This window comes from Cherax quadricarinatus, chromosome 88, assembly GCF_038502225.1.
Source record: "Cherax quadricarinatus isolate ZL_2023a chromosome 88, ASM3850222v1, whole genome shotgun sequence".
Taxonomy (NCBI): Eukaryota; Metazoa; Arthropoda; class Malacostraca; order Decapoda; family Parastacidae; genus Cherax; species Cherax quadricarinatus.
The window spans coordinates 823080-839138 of record NC_091379.1 but is presented as its reverse complement, the minus strand read 5'-3'; the positions used below and the strand labels follow the sequence as shown (position 1 = coordinate 839138).

Genomic DNA, 16059 nt, shown 5'->3' with positions numbered 1-16059 from the left:
ATCCTCTTGTATACCTTCAGTTGTTTAACTGCTATTTATGAAAAAAAAAATCTAATATCCTTTCAGCAGCAATTTTTTCTTTGTTTACCTTTGTAGCCTCATATAGTCCCTCTTGATGGTGCTATGAAATATTGATCTGATCATTTGTATCCCTGTGTAACCTTGTAGGTGGTATCTTGCCTTCTCTCTTTCCTAACATTAACCCTTTCAGTGTTGGTCCTGTAGTGCTATGCCAAAATTCTAGTGTCTTCAGATCTGGTGGAAAAAAGCTGGTAGATGTGACTAATGAACAGAGAAAATGTTATTTTAGTGCCAGGAATGTCTGTCTTGTTTATTCTGGATCATATTTTGAAAAAGAGAGAGGTTAAGAGAGTGGTGAAGCTATGTAAAAAGAGAGCAAATGAGAGAGTGGGTGAGATGTTATCAACAAATTTTGTTGAAAATAAGAAAAAGTTTTGGAGTGAGATTAACAAGTTAAGGAAGCCTAGAGAACAAATGCATTTGTCAGTTAAAAATAGGAGAGGAGACTTATTAAATGGAGAGTTAGAGGTATTGGGAAGATGGAGGGAATATTTTGAGGAATTGTTAAATGTTGATGAAGATAGGGAAGCTGTGATTTCGTGTATAGGGCAAGGAGGAATAACATCTTGTAGGAGTGAGGAAGAGCCAGTTGTGAGTGTGGGGGAAGTTCGTGAGGCAGTAGGTAAAATGAAAGGGGGTAAGGCAGCCGGGATTGATGGGATAAAGATAGAAATGTTAAAAGCAGGTGGGGATATAGTTTTGGAGTGGTTGGTGCAATTATTTAATAAATGCATGGAAGAGGGTAAGGTACCTAGGGATTGGCAGAGAGCATGCATAGTTCCTTTGTATAAAGGCAAAGGGGACAAAAGAGAGTGCAAAAATTATAGGGGGATAAGTCTGTTGAGTATACCTGGTAAAGTGTATGGTAGAGTTATTATTGAAAGAATTAAGAGTAAGACGGAGAATAGGATTGCAGATGAACAAGGAGGCTTTAGGAAAGGTAGGGGGTGTGTGGACCAGGTGTTTACAGTGAAACACATAAGTGAACAGTATTTAGATAAGGCTAAAGAGGTCTTTGTGGCATTTATGGATTTGGAAAAGGCGTATGACAGGGTGGATAGGGGGGCAATGTGGCAGATGTTGCAGGTGTATGGTGTAGGAGGTAGGTTACTGAAAGCAGTGAAGAGTTTTTATGAGGATAGTGAGGCTCAAGTTAGAGTATGTAGGAAAGAGGGAAATTATTTCCCAGTAAAAGTAGGCCTTAGACAAGGATGTGTGATGTCACCGTGGTTGTTTAATATATTTATAGATGGGGTTGTAAGAGAAGTAAATGCGAGGGTCTTGACAAGAGGCGTGGAGTTAAAAGATAAAGAATCACACACAAAGTGGGAGTTGTCACAGTTGCTCTTTGCTGATGACACTGTGCTCTTGGGAGATTCTGAAGAGAAGTTGCAGAGATTGGTGGATGAATTTGGTAGGGTGTGCAAAAGAAGAAAATTAAAAGTGAATACAGGAAAGAGTAAGGTTATGAGGATAAAAAGATTAGGTGATGAAAGATTGGATATCAGATTGGAGGGAGAGAGTATGGAGGAGGTGAATGTATTCAGATATTTGGGAGTGGACGTGTCAGCGGATGGGTCTATGAAAGATGAGGTGAATCATAGAATTGATGAGGGGAAAAGGGTGAGCGGTGCACTTAGGAGTCTGTGGAGACAGAGAACTTTGTCCTTGGAGGCAAAGAGGGGAATGTATGCGAGTATAGTTTTACCAACGCTCTTATATGGGTGTGAAGCATGGGTGATGAATGTTGCAGTGAGGAGAAGGCTGGAGGCAGTGGAGATGTCATGTCTGAGGGCAATGTGTGGTGTGAATATAATGCAGAGAATTCGTAGTTTGGAAGTTAGGAGGAGGTGCGGGATTACCAAAACTGTTGTCCAGAGGGCTGAAGAAGGGTTGTTGAGGTGGTTCGGACATGTAGAGAGAATGGAGCGAAACAGAGTGACTTCAAGAGTGTATCAGTCTGTAGTGGAAGGAAGGCGGGGTAGGGGTCGGCCTAGGAAAGGTTGGAGGGAGGGGGTAAAGGAGGTTTTGTGTGCGAGGGGCTTGGACTTCCAGCAGGCATGCGTGAGCGTGTTTGATAGGAGTGAATGGAGACAAATGGTTTTTAATACTTGACGTTCTGTTGGAGTGTGAGCAAAGTAACATTTATGAAGGGGTTCAGGGAAACCGGCAGGCCGGACTTGAGTCCTGGAGATGGGAAGTACAGTGCCTGCACTCTGAAGGAGGGGTGTTAATGTTGCAGTTTAAAAACTGTAGTGTAAAGCACCCTTCTGGCAAGACAGTGATGGAGTGAATGATGGTGAAAGTTTTTCTTTTTCGGGCCACCCTGCCTTGGTGGGAATCGGTCAGTGTGATAATAAAAATAATAAAAAAAATTTGAAATTGACATCTTTTGAAATTTGTGTGAAATTGGCCAAATTACCAATTTCTGACCACTATTGGATAGTTGAAATCGGTAAATGGGCAGTTTCTTGTACTCAATTGATAGAACTAATGGAGTTCTAGCAAAATAGCTACGATTTTAATCGACTGGAACAATGGAATTGGCCGAATATAGGGCTCAACGTGGGCGAAATTGCTGATGCGTAAATATTGCCGAGAGCGCTAGCTCCGCGAGAGCATAATTTTATAAGTTTTCCATCAAATTTTGTACTTTAGGTGTCATTACCATCAGGAAAAGATTCTCGTATCATTTCATAAGTTTTTTTTAAATTATTCAACAGAGTGAGTTAAGGATCAGAGGTCTCAACACTGAAAGGGTTAACTAAAGAAGACATTTTTAGTCTTTACTCTAACTTGTATTGTTATTTCTTGGAGTCAATTTGTAGTTCAACTTATATTTATTTTTTATATGTATTATATTTATTTTTAGTCACTATCACTGCATATTCTAGTTTTGGCCTAATCTACATTGTGAGCAGTTTTTTTTTTTATAGTATTTTTCCCACCCATAAATTTGAAGACCATTTTGTAAGTTGCCAGTGTAGTACAAGTTTCTCACAATTTCATTTATTTGATCTGGTTATGATTATCCAGATGAGCATGGATTCCACAATTCAAACATCAATAAAACTGCAACATTCCCACCCACTCTTTGAAGTGTTGCTGCTGTATTTCCAACCGCTACAACTCAAACCTGACTTGCTTTATTTTTTTTTTTTTTTTTTTTTTAAAAAAGTCGGCCATCTCCCACCGAGGCAGGGTGACCCAAAAAAGAAAGAAAATCCCCAAAAAGAAAATACTTTCATTATCATTCAACACTTTCACCACACTCACACATTATCACTGCTTTTGCAGAGGTGCTCAGAATACAACAGTTTAGAAGCATATACATATAAAGATACACAACATATCCCTCCAAATTGCCAATATCCCAAACCCCTCCTTTAAAGTGCAGGCATTGTACTTCCCATTTCCAGGACGCAAGTCCGACTATATGAAAATAACCGGTTTCCCTGAATCCCTAAACTAAATATTACCCTGCTCACACTCCAACAGATCGTCAGGTCCCAAGTACCATTCGTCTCCATTCACTCCTATGTAACACGCTCCTGCACGCTTGCTGGAAGTCCAAGCCCCTTGCCCACAAAACCTCCTTTACCCCCTCTCTCCAACCCTTTCGAGGACGACCCCTACCCCGCCTTCCTTCCCATATAGATTTATATGCTTTCCATGTCATTCTTCTTTGATCCATTCTCTCTAAATGACCAAACCACCTCAACAACCCCTCTTCTGCCCTCTGACTAATACTTTTATTAACTCCACACCTTTTCCTAATTTCCACACTCCGAATTTTCTGCATAATATTTACATCACACATTACCCTTAAACAGGACATCTCCACTGCCTCCGTCTCCTCGCTGCTGCATTTACAACCCAAGCTTCACACCCATATAAGAGTGTTGGTACTACTATACTTTCATACATTCCCTTCTTTGCCTCCATAGATAACGTTTTTTGACTCCACATATACCTCAGCGCACCACTCACCTTTTTTCCCTCATCAATTCTATGATTAACCTCATCCTTCATAAATCCATCCGCCGACACGTCAACTCCCAAGTATCTGAAAACATTCACTTCTTCCATACTCCTCCTCCCCAATTTGATATCCAGTTTTTCTTTATCTAAATCATTTGACACCCTCATCACCTTACTCTTTTCTATGTTCACTTTCAACTTTCTACCTTTACACACATTCCCAAACTCATCCACTAACCTTTGCAATTATTCTTTAGAATCTCCCATAAGCACAGTATCATCAGCAAAAAGTAACTATGTCAATTCCCATTTTGAATTTGATTCCCCAAAATTTAATCCCACCCCTCTCCCGAACACCCTAGCATTTACTTCCTTTACAACCCCATCTATAAATATATTAAACAACCATGGTGACATTACACATCCCTGTCTAAGACCTACTTTTACCGGGAAGTAAGTCTCCCTCTCTTCTACACACCCTAACCTGAGCCTCACTATCCTCATAAAAACTCTTTACAGCATTTAATAACTTACCACCTATTCCATATACTTGCAACATCTGCCACATTGCTCCTCTATCCACTCTATCATATGCCTTTTCTAAATCCATAAATGCAATGAAAACTTCCCTACCTTTATCGAAATACTGTTCACATATATGCTTCAATGTAAACACTTGATCTACACATCCCCTACCCACTCTGAAACCTCCTTGCTCATCCGCAATCCTACATTCTGTCTTACCTCTAATTCTTTCAGTTATAACCCTACCGTACACTTTTCCTGGTATACTCAGTAAACTTATTCCTCTATAATTTTTACAGTCTCTTTTGTCCCCTTTCCCTTTATATAAAGGGACTATACATGCTCTCTGCCAATCCCTAGGTACCTTCCCCTCTTTCATACATTTATTAAACAAAAGTACCAACCACTCCAACACTATATCCCCCCTGCTTTTAACATTTCTGTCATGATCCCATCAGTTCCAGCTACTTTACCCCCTTTCATTTTACGTAATGCCTCACGTACCTCCCCCACACTTACATTCTGCTCTTCTTCACTCCTAAAAGATGGTATACCTCCCTGACCAGTGCATGAAATTACTGCCTCTGTTTCTTCCTTAACATTTAAAAGTTCCTCAAAATATTCTCGCCATCTACCTAATACCTCCCTCTCCCCATCTACTAACTCCCCTACTCTGTTTTTAACTGACAAATCCATACTTTCCCTAGGCTTTCTTAGCTTGTTTAACTCACTCCAAAATTTTTTCTTATTTTCATTAAAATTTCTTGACAGTGCCTCTCCCACTCTATCATCTGCTCTCTTTTTGCACTCTCTCACCACTCTCTTTACATTTCTTGTACTCTCCATATACTCTGCTCTTCTTATAACACTTCTGCTTTGTAAAAACCTCTCATAAGCTACCTTTTTCTCTTTTATCACACCCTTTACTTCATCATTCCACCAATCACTCCTCTTTCCTCCTGCCCCCACCCTCCTATAACCACAAACTTCTGCCCCACATTCTAATACTGCATTTTTAAAACTATTCCAACCTTCTTCAACCCCCCCACTACTCATCTTTGCACTAGCCCACCTTTCTGCCAATATTCGCTTATATCTCACCCGAACTTCCTCCTCCCTTAGTTTATACACTTTCACCTCCCTCTTACTTGTTGTTGCCACCTTCCTCTTTTCCCATCTACCTCTTACTCTAACTGTAGCTACAACTAAATAATGATCTGATATATCAGTTGCCCCTCTATAAACATGTACATCCTGGAGCCTACCCATCAACCTTTTATCCACCAATACATAATCTAATAAAGTACTTTCATTACGTGCTGCATCATACCTTGTATATTTATTTATCCTCTTTTTCATAAAATATGTATTACTTATTACCAAATCTCTTTCTACACATAGCTCAATTAAAGGCTCCCCATTTACATTTACCCCTGGCACCCCAAATTTACCTACTACTCCCTCCATAACATTTTTACCCACTTTAGCATTGAAATCCCCAACCACCATTACTCTCACACTTGATTCAAAACTCCCCACGCATTCACTCAACATTTCCCAGAATCTCTCTCTCTCCTCTACACTTCTCTCTTCTCCAGGTGCATACACGCTTATTATAACCCACTTTTCACATCCAATCTTTATTTTACTCCACATAATCCTTGAATTAATACTTTTATAGTCCCTCTTTTCCTGCCATAGCTTATCCTTCAACATTATTGCTACTCCTTCTTTAGCTCTAACTCTGTTTGAAACCCCTGACCTAATCCCATTTATTCCTCTCCACTGAAACTCTCCCACCCCCTTCAGCTTTGTTTCACTTAAAGCCAGGACATCAGCTTCTTCTCATTCATAACATCCACAATCATCTCTTTATCATCTGCACAACATCCACGCACATTCAGACTTCCCACTTTGACAATTTTCTTATTATTATTTTTAGTAATCTTTACAGGAAAAGGGGTTACTAGCCCATTGTTCCTGCCATTTTAGTTGACTTTTACAACACGCATGGCTTACGGAGGAAAGATTCTTATTCCACTTCCCCATGGATATAAAAGGAAAAGTAATAAGACCAAGAACTATTAAGATAAAATCAAAGAAAACTCAGATGAGTGTGTATAAATAAATGTGTACATGTATGTGTAGTGTGACCTAAGTGTAAGTTGAATACCTTCATAAATACTTAACTGCTCTGATTGCAGAGGAGTCTTTATGAATATAATGTTTCATCACAGATTGATAGTCAGCTTGTGAAATATTGTACTGTACTAAAGACTACATTGCAGTCAGTGTCTTATCAGCATGTTAGTCGTCCCCTCCGACCCCCACCACCACCAAAAAAAAAAAAACTTGTCTCCTCTTGAACTTCCATATGTTTGCCAGGTAACCCCTAACCTCTTCCAGCTCATTGTGGGACTCCCTTATACTATCTTTCATCCAGCCCAGATTTATATCCCCACTCATAGTCAGCCTACCATACTCCATTCTTTCTAATAGAGTAAACTGCCTCAGCAACTCCTCTTCTACTGCCTGGATTATACCTTGGATAATGTCACGGTTTATGAGTTGGTTCATTCCTTATTCTCTGTATGATATTTTCACCTTACATTGATCTCAAACACAAATCTGTGCTGCCTAATCATTTTTATATATTTTTTTAATACATCAGCTGTCTCCTACCAAGGCAGGGTGACCCAAAAAAGAAAAGACACACTTTCACCATCATTCAGCACTTTCACCATTGTTCAGCACTTTCACCATCATTCAACATGTACACCATTATTCACACATAATCACTGTCTTTTCTGCAGAGGTGCCCGGATTTGACAGTTTAAATGTCACTCCAAACAGCCAATATCCTAAACCCCGGTTCTAGGACTTGAGTCCGGCTAACCAGTTTCCCTGTATCCCTTCACAAAATATTACCGTGCTCACACTCCAACAGCTCTAATAAATCATAGAAACATTGGGATAAGCACTGATTTTTGTGGTACCACACTGGGTGACGTTTTTCAGTGAAGACAATTTTCATCTTGTTGACATTTTCTTAAACAATATGTTTTGTCCACAGTAGTTTGCCTTCTATGTTGACTGTGTTTGTTAGTTTTCAGATTATCTTTCATAAGTAGCTATTGAAATCTTAAATGCAATCTGCCTGTTCTTGTATTTCTTGAATAATTATTGACTGTTGCAGTAGCTTAATAGTTTTGATTAAGAGGAATTTGCTGATCAATTGTTTTAGCCATCAGGTTAAGGTTTAGTTAAAGTTTGTCAGGAAACAGGACAAGTGTTTCCTGATGTGGGTCTTAATTATATGATGACCTGCAGCTAGAGCTTTTGGTCATCTGACTCAGGCCTTCTGATGGCTTACCTCTCCACCACTTTAAAAATTATGGTTAAAATTATTAACTTTATTTTGTATAATCAACACAGGGTGGGATTGAAGATTGAGACACTTATGCAGCATATAGGTATTGGACTGATGAAGCCACTGTGTGGCGAAACGTTTCCTGAATAAAGATTCCTATATGCTGCATAAGTGTCTCAATCTTCAACTTGTCGGTTTTTCAAACCATTCATCACACAGGGTGGGATTGCTTGGCTGGCTACCATACCTACCACACCTGATTTCTCACAATAAATACTACTCGTCTCACCCTACATTAAGACTACAAATATTTTAAAGTAATGAGTGAACTGTATACACATTTTCCATAGGTCTGTCATGTTTGCCTTTTTCTAATGTAATCCCAAAATTTAATGCAAAATGGCTGGTTTAGTTCTTCAGTACATTCTTTTAAAACTCATTGTTCTGTCTAGTCTTAGCCTATTGTTCTTTCTTGTCAGCATCCAGCAATTGGTTCTTTTCATTCTCTATGGATACTTCAGCGTCCTTAATTTCATTTGACTGTTTAGGTTTCAAATCCCATACATCTAAGAGTAAGCACTCTTTGTAACTTCATATCTGGCACCCCTCATATTTCCTCCTCCATTTAAATGATTTTGTCATCCTTGATTCCTGGTAGTTTGTATTCTTAGTTTTAAGTAGAAAAGACCCAAATCTGATAACAGATTTTGATTTTCTCTATTTTTTCCCAAAGTATCGTTTTTCTCCCTTATTACTTACGCACTGTATATTCAGGCTTGTTGAGACTTTTGGTAAGTCTGGGCTATCATGTTATCTATATTGTTTCCAAATTCATTAGTTCTTTTTCATGACTGCAGTACCTTCCATTAAATTGTTCTTTATTATTTTTTTTTTTTTTTTTTTTTTGTAATCAACTGTTTGAATATATTGCAGAACTCTTAATATTTTATTCCAGTTTATCTAATACTGTCTTAGATCATACCTTTGTCATTCCTGTCTGTGCTTCAGGAAATCTTGCTATATAATTATATTTTTTTCCAAGAATGCTCAGGGTTTGAACTCAAGGCCCAGTGCATTCTGGTCCTGTGCTCTGCCAGTGTACTGCAGTACTGTAGTTACAGTAGATTTGATAACCTTATTCCAGATGATGTATATGCATATGAGCAAGTGGAAGAAATGTTTTTTATGACTTGATATACTGTTGGAGTGTGAGCAAAATAATTTTTGCGAAGGGATTCAGGGAAACCAGTTAGCCGGACTTGAGTCCTGGTGGTGGGAAGTACAGTGCCTGCACTCTGAAGGATGGGCGGAAATATACTACAGTTTTTGAACTGTAGTATTGGCATGTCTTGCAAGATAGTGATAAGACTGAGTGATGATGAAAGTGTTTCTTCTTTTTGGGTCACCCTGCCTCAGTGGGAGACAGCTGATGTGTTAAAAAATAAAAATGCAAATGTACCAATCATGTTGGACAACTACAAGTTTTTAAAGCCAAATCTTCCCCACAAATTGTCCTCTTGATAAAGTGGGCCCTTCTTGATGTTTATGGGCTGAAAAAAATGTAAAAAAAAAAAGAAAAGTATAACTTATCAAAAAGATGGACAGGTGAGAAGGGGTGGCCCAGTCCTTGTGGTCACTAGGTCACTTGGGGTATGAGAGAGAGGGAAGGGGGAGTTTGCTGACTGAGGGATGAAGGGGTGGGAGTGGCTTGCCAGATAATAGTCTAGTGTCTCCTGCCTTGTGAAGGAGACACTTTGTCTGTTTAGGTAGAAGGACACAAGTGCAACTAATGCAGCAGTTTGCAACAACGTTTCACAGTAAAATGTCGCATTAGTTACACGTGTGTCCTTTTATCTGTATTGTAGGTAATTCTACCAACATTATTACGGTTGTCTGTTAAACATTCCTCACTGGCAGGATTGCTGTTCTGGTCTCTCTCTCATGTTTGGTAAACAATACAAACTACTTACGATAAATGCTTATACACCTTCAGGCTAGAATGTAGAGAAGAGACATTATGGAAGGTTTGTTTAGAGAGTTTTAAAGTAAATGTCTGCAAAAATTGGTTTGGGAGACCAGTGGAAGTTATGATTGCAGAGTTAGTAAAAGGAAAGTTTGAGGAGCCAGGGGTATTGTGCTTAGAAAGATGTTTGATAATAGGCTAAACATATTTTATGAAGGATATACGTATAAATTAGCAGTTTGGAGGGATATGTTGTGTATCTTTATACGTACATGTATATGCTTCTAAACTGTTGTGTTTTGAGCACCTCTGCAAAAACAGTGATTTTGTGTGAGTGAGGTGAAAGTGTTGAATGATGAAAGTATTTTCTTTTTGGAGATTTTCTTTTTTTTTGTGTCACCCTGCCTCGGTGGGAGACGGCCGACTTGTTAAAAAAAAAATACGTATAAATTATACAAGGTTGATGTACATGTGGTTAGAGGACCATCGTAAAATGGGAAGGGGAGAGTGAATGAATGAAGGTATGTCTTCTAGGGTGAAGTAAGGAGCACACAAAATGCAGCCAGCTGTTCTTTCACTTGCCTCCTACAATTTTGGTTAATAGCCTTGCTTTCATAATTCACCAGCAACACTTGCCTCCTACAATTTTGGTTAATAGCCTTGCTTTCATAATTCACCACCAGGTTGCAGTTTAGAAGTGGGATTTTGAAATCTGGAAAGTAAAAGAGCACTGTTGGATCATCAGTTTTTGCTCTGGAGGGCTTTTGACTGGGCAGTACTGCAGACAACATCCAGAATTTGCTGTGTGGGGTCAGAAGAGTTAAAACAGTGTCATGCAACTCGTATGCTTTGGGGAGTTCCTTGTAGTATGGAAGGGCTCTTGATACAAGGAATCAAGAGTTTACCTCCCTTTCCATAGATCAGTTTTCAGTACCCCCACCCTTCCCTTGTCTGTTGGCATAAATAGCAAGGAGGCTTGAGATCTTCTCCCAATCTCCCATTTGAAAACTTTTTTCAATCTGATACTTAAACTTGCAAAGCACTTTGATTTCTCAAAGAAATGTGGTGCCTTTTGACACAAATATACATTGATTATATTTTTTAGGCCTTTACTCATTTAGGGCTCTATGCAAAAATTAATCGAAGTAAAAATTACATAAATAGTGTAGTATATACAAATTGTTAAGTTGTATGTAGTTTGTGCTGATGAACAAACTAAGACATAATCAACTGAAATTATGTACATAGTTTGTAAAGAACAAGCAAGTTAACAACATGATGATAGGAAAGTTATAATTGAAAAGGCAGATGAAGGACTGCAAAGATTATTTGGTCATGTGGAAATAGGAGCAAGGTAGATTATGATTGTGCCTCAATGTGGGATTGATTAAAGTTGTAATGGATTAGTGGAGTGATGTAACTAGTTAATGGTCCAAATCGGACCGTAACGTCATCGTAAGTTTTTCCCATGTGCTAGTTATTTGTGTGTTGTACCAGTCACGATATTGCGCCTTTTTGTTCTTTATTATTTGCTAGTACAGTAATTTAAGGGAAAAACCTAAGTATCATCATTAGTAGCTGGCTTAAATGTTGTGGCAGAGTGGGTATGTTGATAACATATTTTAAGTGGATTTCAGCAATTTTTTTGCTAAATGCTGCATAAGCTGCTTAAAGTAGGTACAAGGTCCCTTAATATAGCCAGTTGAGTTACAGGAGGTGCCTCTGATGGGAGTATGTACAGAATTACGGCTTCCGAGATTTCTCTTATCAAAAGTTCTGTAGCCCAGATGGTAGAGGGACAGACTGCTAATTTACAAACTGTGGTTTGAGTGCACTTCCCCCCAGTCAATCCTTCTGTTTACTCATTGACAATTGTTTATTACAACTTAATCTGAGTTCATAACAGCCACAGTTTTATATGGTTTGAAGTGACTCATTGGCTTTTAGCTAGTTTCAGGTGTCTGCCTTTCTAAAGATTTTTAAACTATTTTTGTTTTTAATTTAGGAATACATTACATACAGTATCAACATAATTCTCATTGGTTTTTAACTGTTTTCAAGTGTCTGCCTTTAAGGATTTTGAAACTACAGTGGACCCCCGGTTAACGATATTTTTTCACTCCAGAAGTATGTTCAGGTGCCAGTACTAACCGAATTTGTTCCCATAAGAAATATTGTGAAGTAGATTAGTCCATTTCAGACCCCCAAACATGCACGTACAAATGCACTTACATAAATACACTTACATAATTGGTCGCATTCGGAGGTAATCGTTATGCGGGGGTCCACTGTATTTTTAATATAAGTCATTATATACAGTATCAAGATAAGTCATTATATACAGTATCAAGATAATTCATTTACAAGTATGGTAAAGTAGGAGGTGCCGTTTCAGTGCTGGAAATTAGGAAGGGCATTAGTAGAGGGTGATTGAAGAATTCATTTGCCTTTCATGATTATTTCATAGAATTGTCTTTGTTGTGAGGTATGCTAGAATTGTGAGACTTGAGGATACCTCCCTCACTTGTTGTTATGCAATCGAACCATGATTAGTTAACTTTTATATACTTTTTTAATTACATTTTTCAAGGATTTCCAAACCTTTGAAGAGCTTTTGAACGCTACAAAACATTGCTCATTACGTATTTGTGAACTTGTGGTGGTTTACTATAGTTTGAACAGGAAGGTTATGTCTACCCTGCTGTCTGTGCAGGAATTAGATTTTGACACTGAAATGCATACTAACTTGATTCAAAACCTTCAGTAATGAGGTTATCATCTATAAAAAATAAAAAGAGGTAATTCTTTTGTGTCATTTCCTGCTGATCAGCGAGGTAACTTCCTGGGCAAGACGAATAGAACAAGGTAAGAACCCCAGGGGTCAAGTGGGCTGCCTCCAACCACACCCTTTCCAGTACTCACGATCAGTAACAGCAATCATATTCAGTTGTTTAATTGTTTGTAGTTTTAACATTATTTCATTGTACAGTATCAGCAAGTACAAAAGCTTAGATGTTTCCAAAAATTTAAGGGGTTTGCTGTTTGTAATGCTACAGGTGTGTGGTGCAAAGTTTTTCAAGGGATTCAGTGAATGTACTACAACATTTCTGTACTCTGTATGTTGAAGTGAGAGCATGAGGTATGTGGCACTTGCATGGGAGAGGCTGAAATGTATCTTCATGGTAAATGTGTGGGAGTAAATGGAAACCCATAGCATATGAGGGGTAACAGATAAATTTAATTGTAAATCTGAAGGTGGGTAAAAGACTGGATGGTGTCAGAAGTGCCTGGCAGAAAAAAAAAAAAAATTAGGCTCATTATTGCAGCAAGGAAATGTGCAATTTTAAAAAGACAAAAATTATTGTCGGTAGAATTATCAACAATATGTTAGGTAAGAGGACACAAGTGCAACTAATGCAACATTTTATTGTGGTAATGTTTTGCTCTCCAGGAGCTTTGTCAAACTCCTGGAGAGTGAAATGTTGCCACAATAAAATGTCACATTAGTTGCATTTGTGTCCTTTCTTAAATATTGGCTGTGAAATGCTAAATGATCAGAGACCTGGGGACAAATTATTTGATGCTTAGATAAAAATATTAGATGTAGAAAATAGAATAATTCAATTTGCTGATGATGATTTATCTTTTCAGTTTGTATGAATACTCAGTGTGAATGTTGCATGTGGTGTGTGTACAGTACACTATTTGCTTGGGAATTTGCTGACAGATTTTTTCACTCCATCTGTCATTATTTGTTGTAATAGAAGGGAAATTATTCAACTCAGAAGGGGGAAATATAATGAAAGATGAGTATCTGGTGTGCCACATTCGTAAGATATTTAATGTAGTTGAAATACTGAATGTTCACAAGTTTGACAGCCCTTGTGGCTTAGCGCTTCTTTTTGATTATAATAATAATCACAAGTTTGACACTGTATTGAGACTGTACAGACAAGGCCAGTATTGCATTACTGGTTAGTCAACACTTAGTTGAAGCTAGGGAGAGCCAAGTGCACAAAGAAATAAAGAAATTATTCTTTATTTTAAGATATGAGGAAGAAATAAAGTTTAGAGATAATGATTCTGAATTAAAGTCAGTTTCTAGGAAATATGTGTTGAATTTTTATTTATATATGTACAGTATTTATTTATTTATTTTTGAAAGAATTAGGTTGAAGATGGAGAGGATATTCTGTTCTGTTTAAAAATATTTAAGAAAATAATACATAAAAATGAGCGTTTGTGTGTGTTTAGGTGGTCATATTATTCTGGGCTAAAGGTGAATGTATCACTTGATGTAATGCACCACTTTGTTATGCATCACTTAATGTCATGCATGTGACCAGTGCAGAAAAGCTGTAGAAAAAAAAAATGTGATACACAGGACTGGGATAAATCAGTTTGTTAGTAAAGACTTCCAGGTGACTCTGTCCTTGTATTCATATGCTGAGCGTCGGTACTAACCTGTACTCTTACCTTGTTGTTCAGTGCTGAACGACTCAAATAAGATTAGTACTTTCAGTGATTATACCACTAATAATTATAATAACAAGGAAATATTTTATTAAAATACCACGTGAAGTACCTTACGGAGGGGTGGAGATGTGTTGCAGTTTTTAAACTTGAGTATCAGTATGCCTCTGGCAAGACAGTGATGGAGTGAAAGATGATAAGTGTGTCTTCTTTTTTTGGATCACCCTGTATTAGTGGGAAATGGACGATGTGTTAAAAAAAAATGAAGTACCTTGCATCTTATCTCTTTAATATTTTTAGATTCTGGTGTGGATATTATTTATCTGTAGTGCCTGGAGTGTATGATAGATTAGCAGAACTGCAAGTAACTGGGATGTGTGATTAATAAGAGGAGCTGTGTAAGGAGGGGGGGAGGGAGAGGACGATAAGAGAGAGAAACTGTTGATGAAATATACTTGTGCAACATGTGGTTATCCTTATTATAAAGATGTTTTGCCAAGTGGTGGCTTCATTAATGTAATATAGAGTTTAACTGTTGTGCTTGTCTTATTACATCAACTTGTTTGTTTTATGTACCATTAATTTTAACAGAAACTGGGAAATTAACGAAGTTTGGTTGTTAATAGGAACTGTGTAAGTATTAGGGGTGTGATTGATAATAGGAACTGTGTAAGTATTAGGGGTGTGATTGATAATAGGAACTGTGTATTGGGGGTGTGATTGATAATAGGAACTGTGTATTGGGGGTGTGATAATAGGAACTGTGTATCAGGGGTGTGATTGATAATAGGAACTGTGTATCAGGGTTGTGATTGATAATAGGAACTGTGTATCAGCGGTGTGATTGATAATAGGAACTGTGTAAGTATTAGGGGTGTGATTGATAATAGGCACTGTGTATTGGGGGTGTGATTGATAATAGGAACTGTGTAAGTATCAGGGGTGTGATTGATAATAGGAACTGTGTATCAGGGTTGTGATTGATAATAGGAACTGTGTATCAGTGGTGTGATTGATAATAGGAACTGTGTATCAGGGGTGTGATATGAGGAATTGTATATTGGAGTGTAATTGATAAGAGGAATTATGTAAGTAAATTTGACAATAGAGTTAGCCATAGAAAGAAAAAAAAAAGCCCATGTTAAACTGGTCAAAGATGATAAGGAAGGCAGCTAGAGGGCATGTGAGTTTTTTTTTTTCTCCAACAATAGTAGATTCAAAACAGCATGGCATGATTGTAAGATTTTTGGAAAGAATGAGAATACAATATTTATGCACATTTTTGCCCAGTGGTAAAAGATGACACCAGTGTAGTGATTGTGGGTTATCATTTGTGCAGGTGCGGGAAAAATTTTACGTGTTTGCTGCAAAGAAATTAGAACAGCGAAGAGTGAGGAGCAGAGCATTAGGTTGCACACTGCTTATTTTAACTTTGTGTGTCGCTGATTTTGACCTGTTGCCTTTGAAACACAAACGACTCTGTGGCCCCCTCTCAACAGGGCAAAGTATTCATGAGTGGTCACTACCATGAGAAACTGAAGTTTCACTGAATACTTTCCACATAATTTCAATGCTTACCATTCATGTTAAGTGTAAATGACTCTGTATCAGTGTACCAATGTGTACAGAAATAATAAAGGGAAGTGTCTTTAAGAACAGAAACCTC

General features: G+C 37.9%; 1 protein-coding gene across 8 annotated transcripts in view; it reads left to right on the top strand.

Moving 5' to 3' along the window:
* LOC128698571 (polyhomeotic-like protein 1) overlaps nucleotides 1-16059 on the top strand; it is a 190888-nt gene that overhangs the window by 159429 nt on the left and 15400 nt on the right. For 2 of the 8 annotated variants that reach the window (XM_070103819.1, XM_070103818.1), the window contains one exon: nucleotides 12751-12785. The exons of the other annotated variants lie outside the window; for them this stretch is intronic. In XM_070103819.1, the coding sequence (XP_069959920.1) occupies nucleotides 12751-12758 (8 nt within the window). In that variant the 3' untranslated portion in view covers nucleotides 12759-12785. The remainder of the gene's footprint in view (nucleotides 1-12750; nucleotides 12786-16059) is intronic. 8 annotated transcript variants of the gene reach the window in all.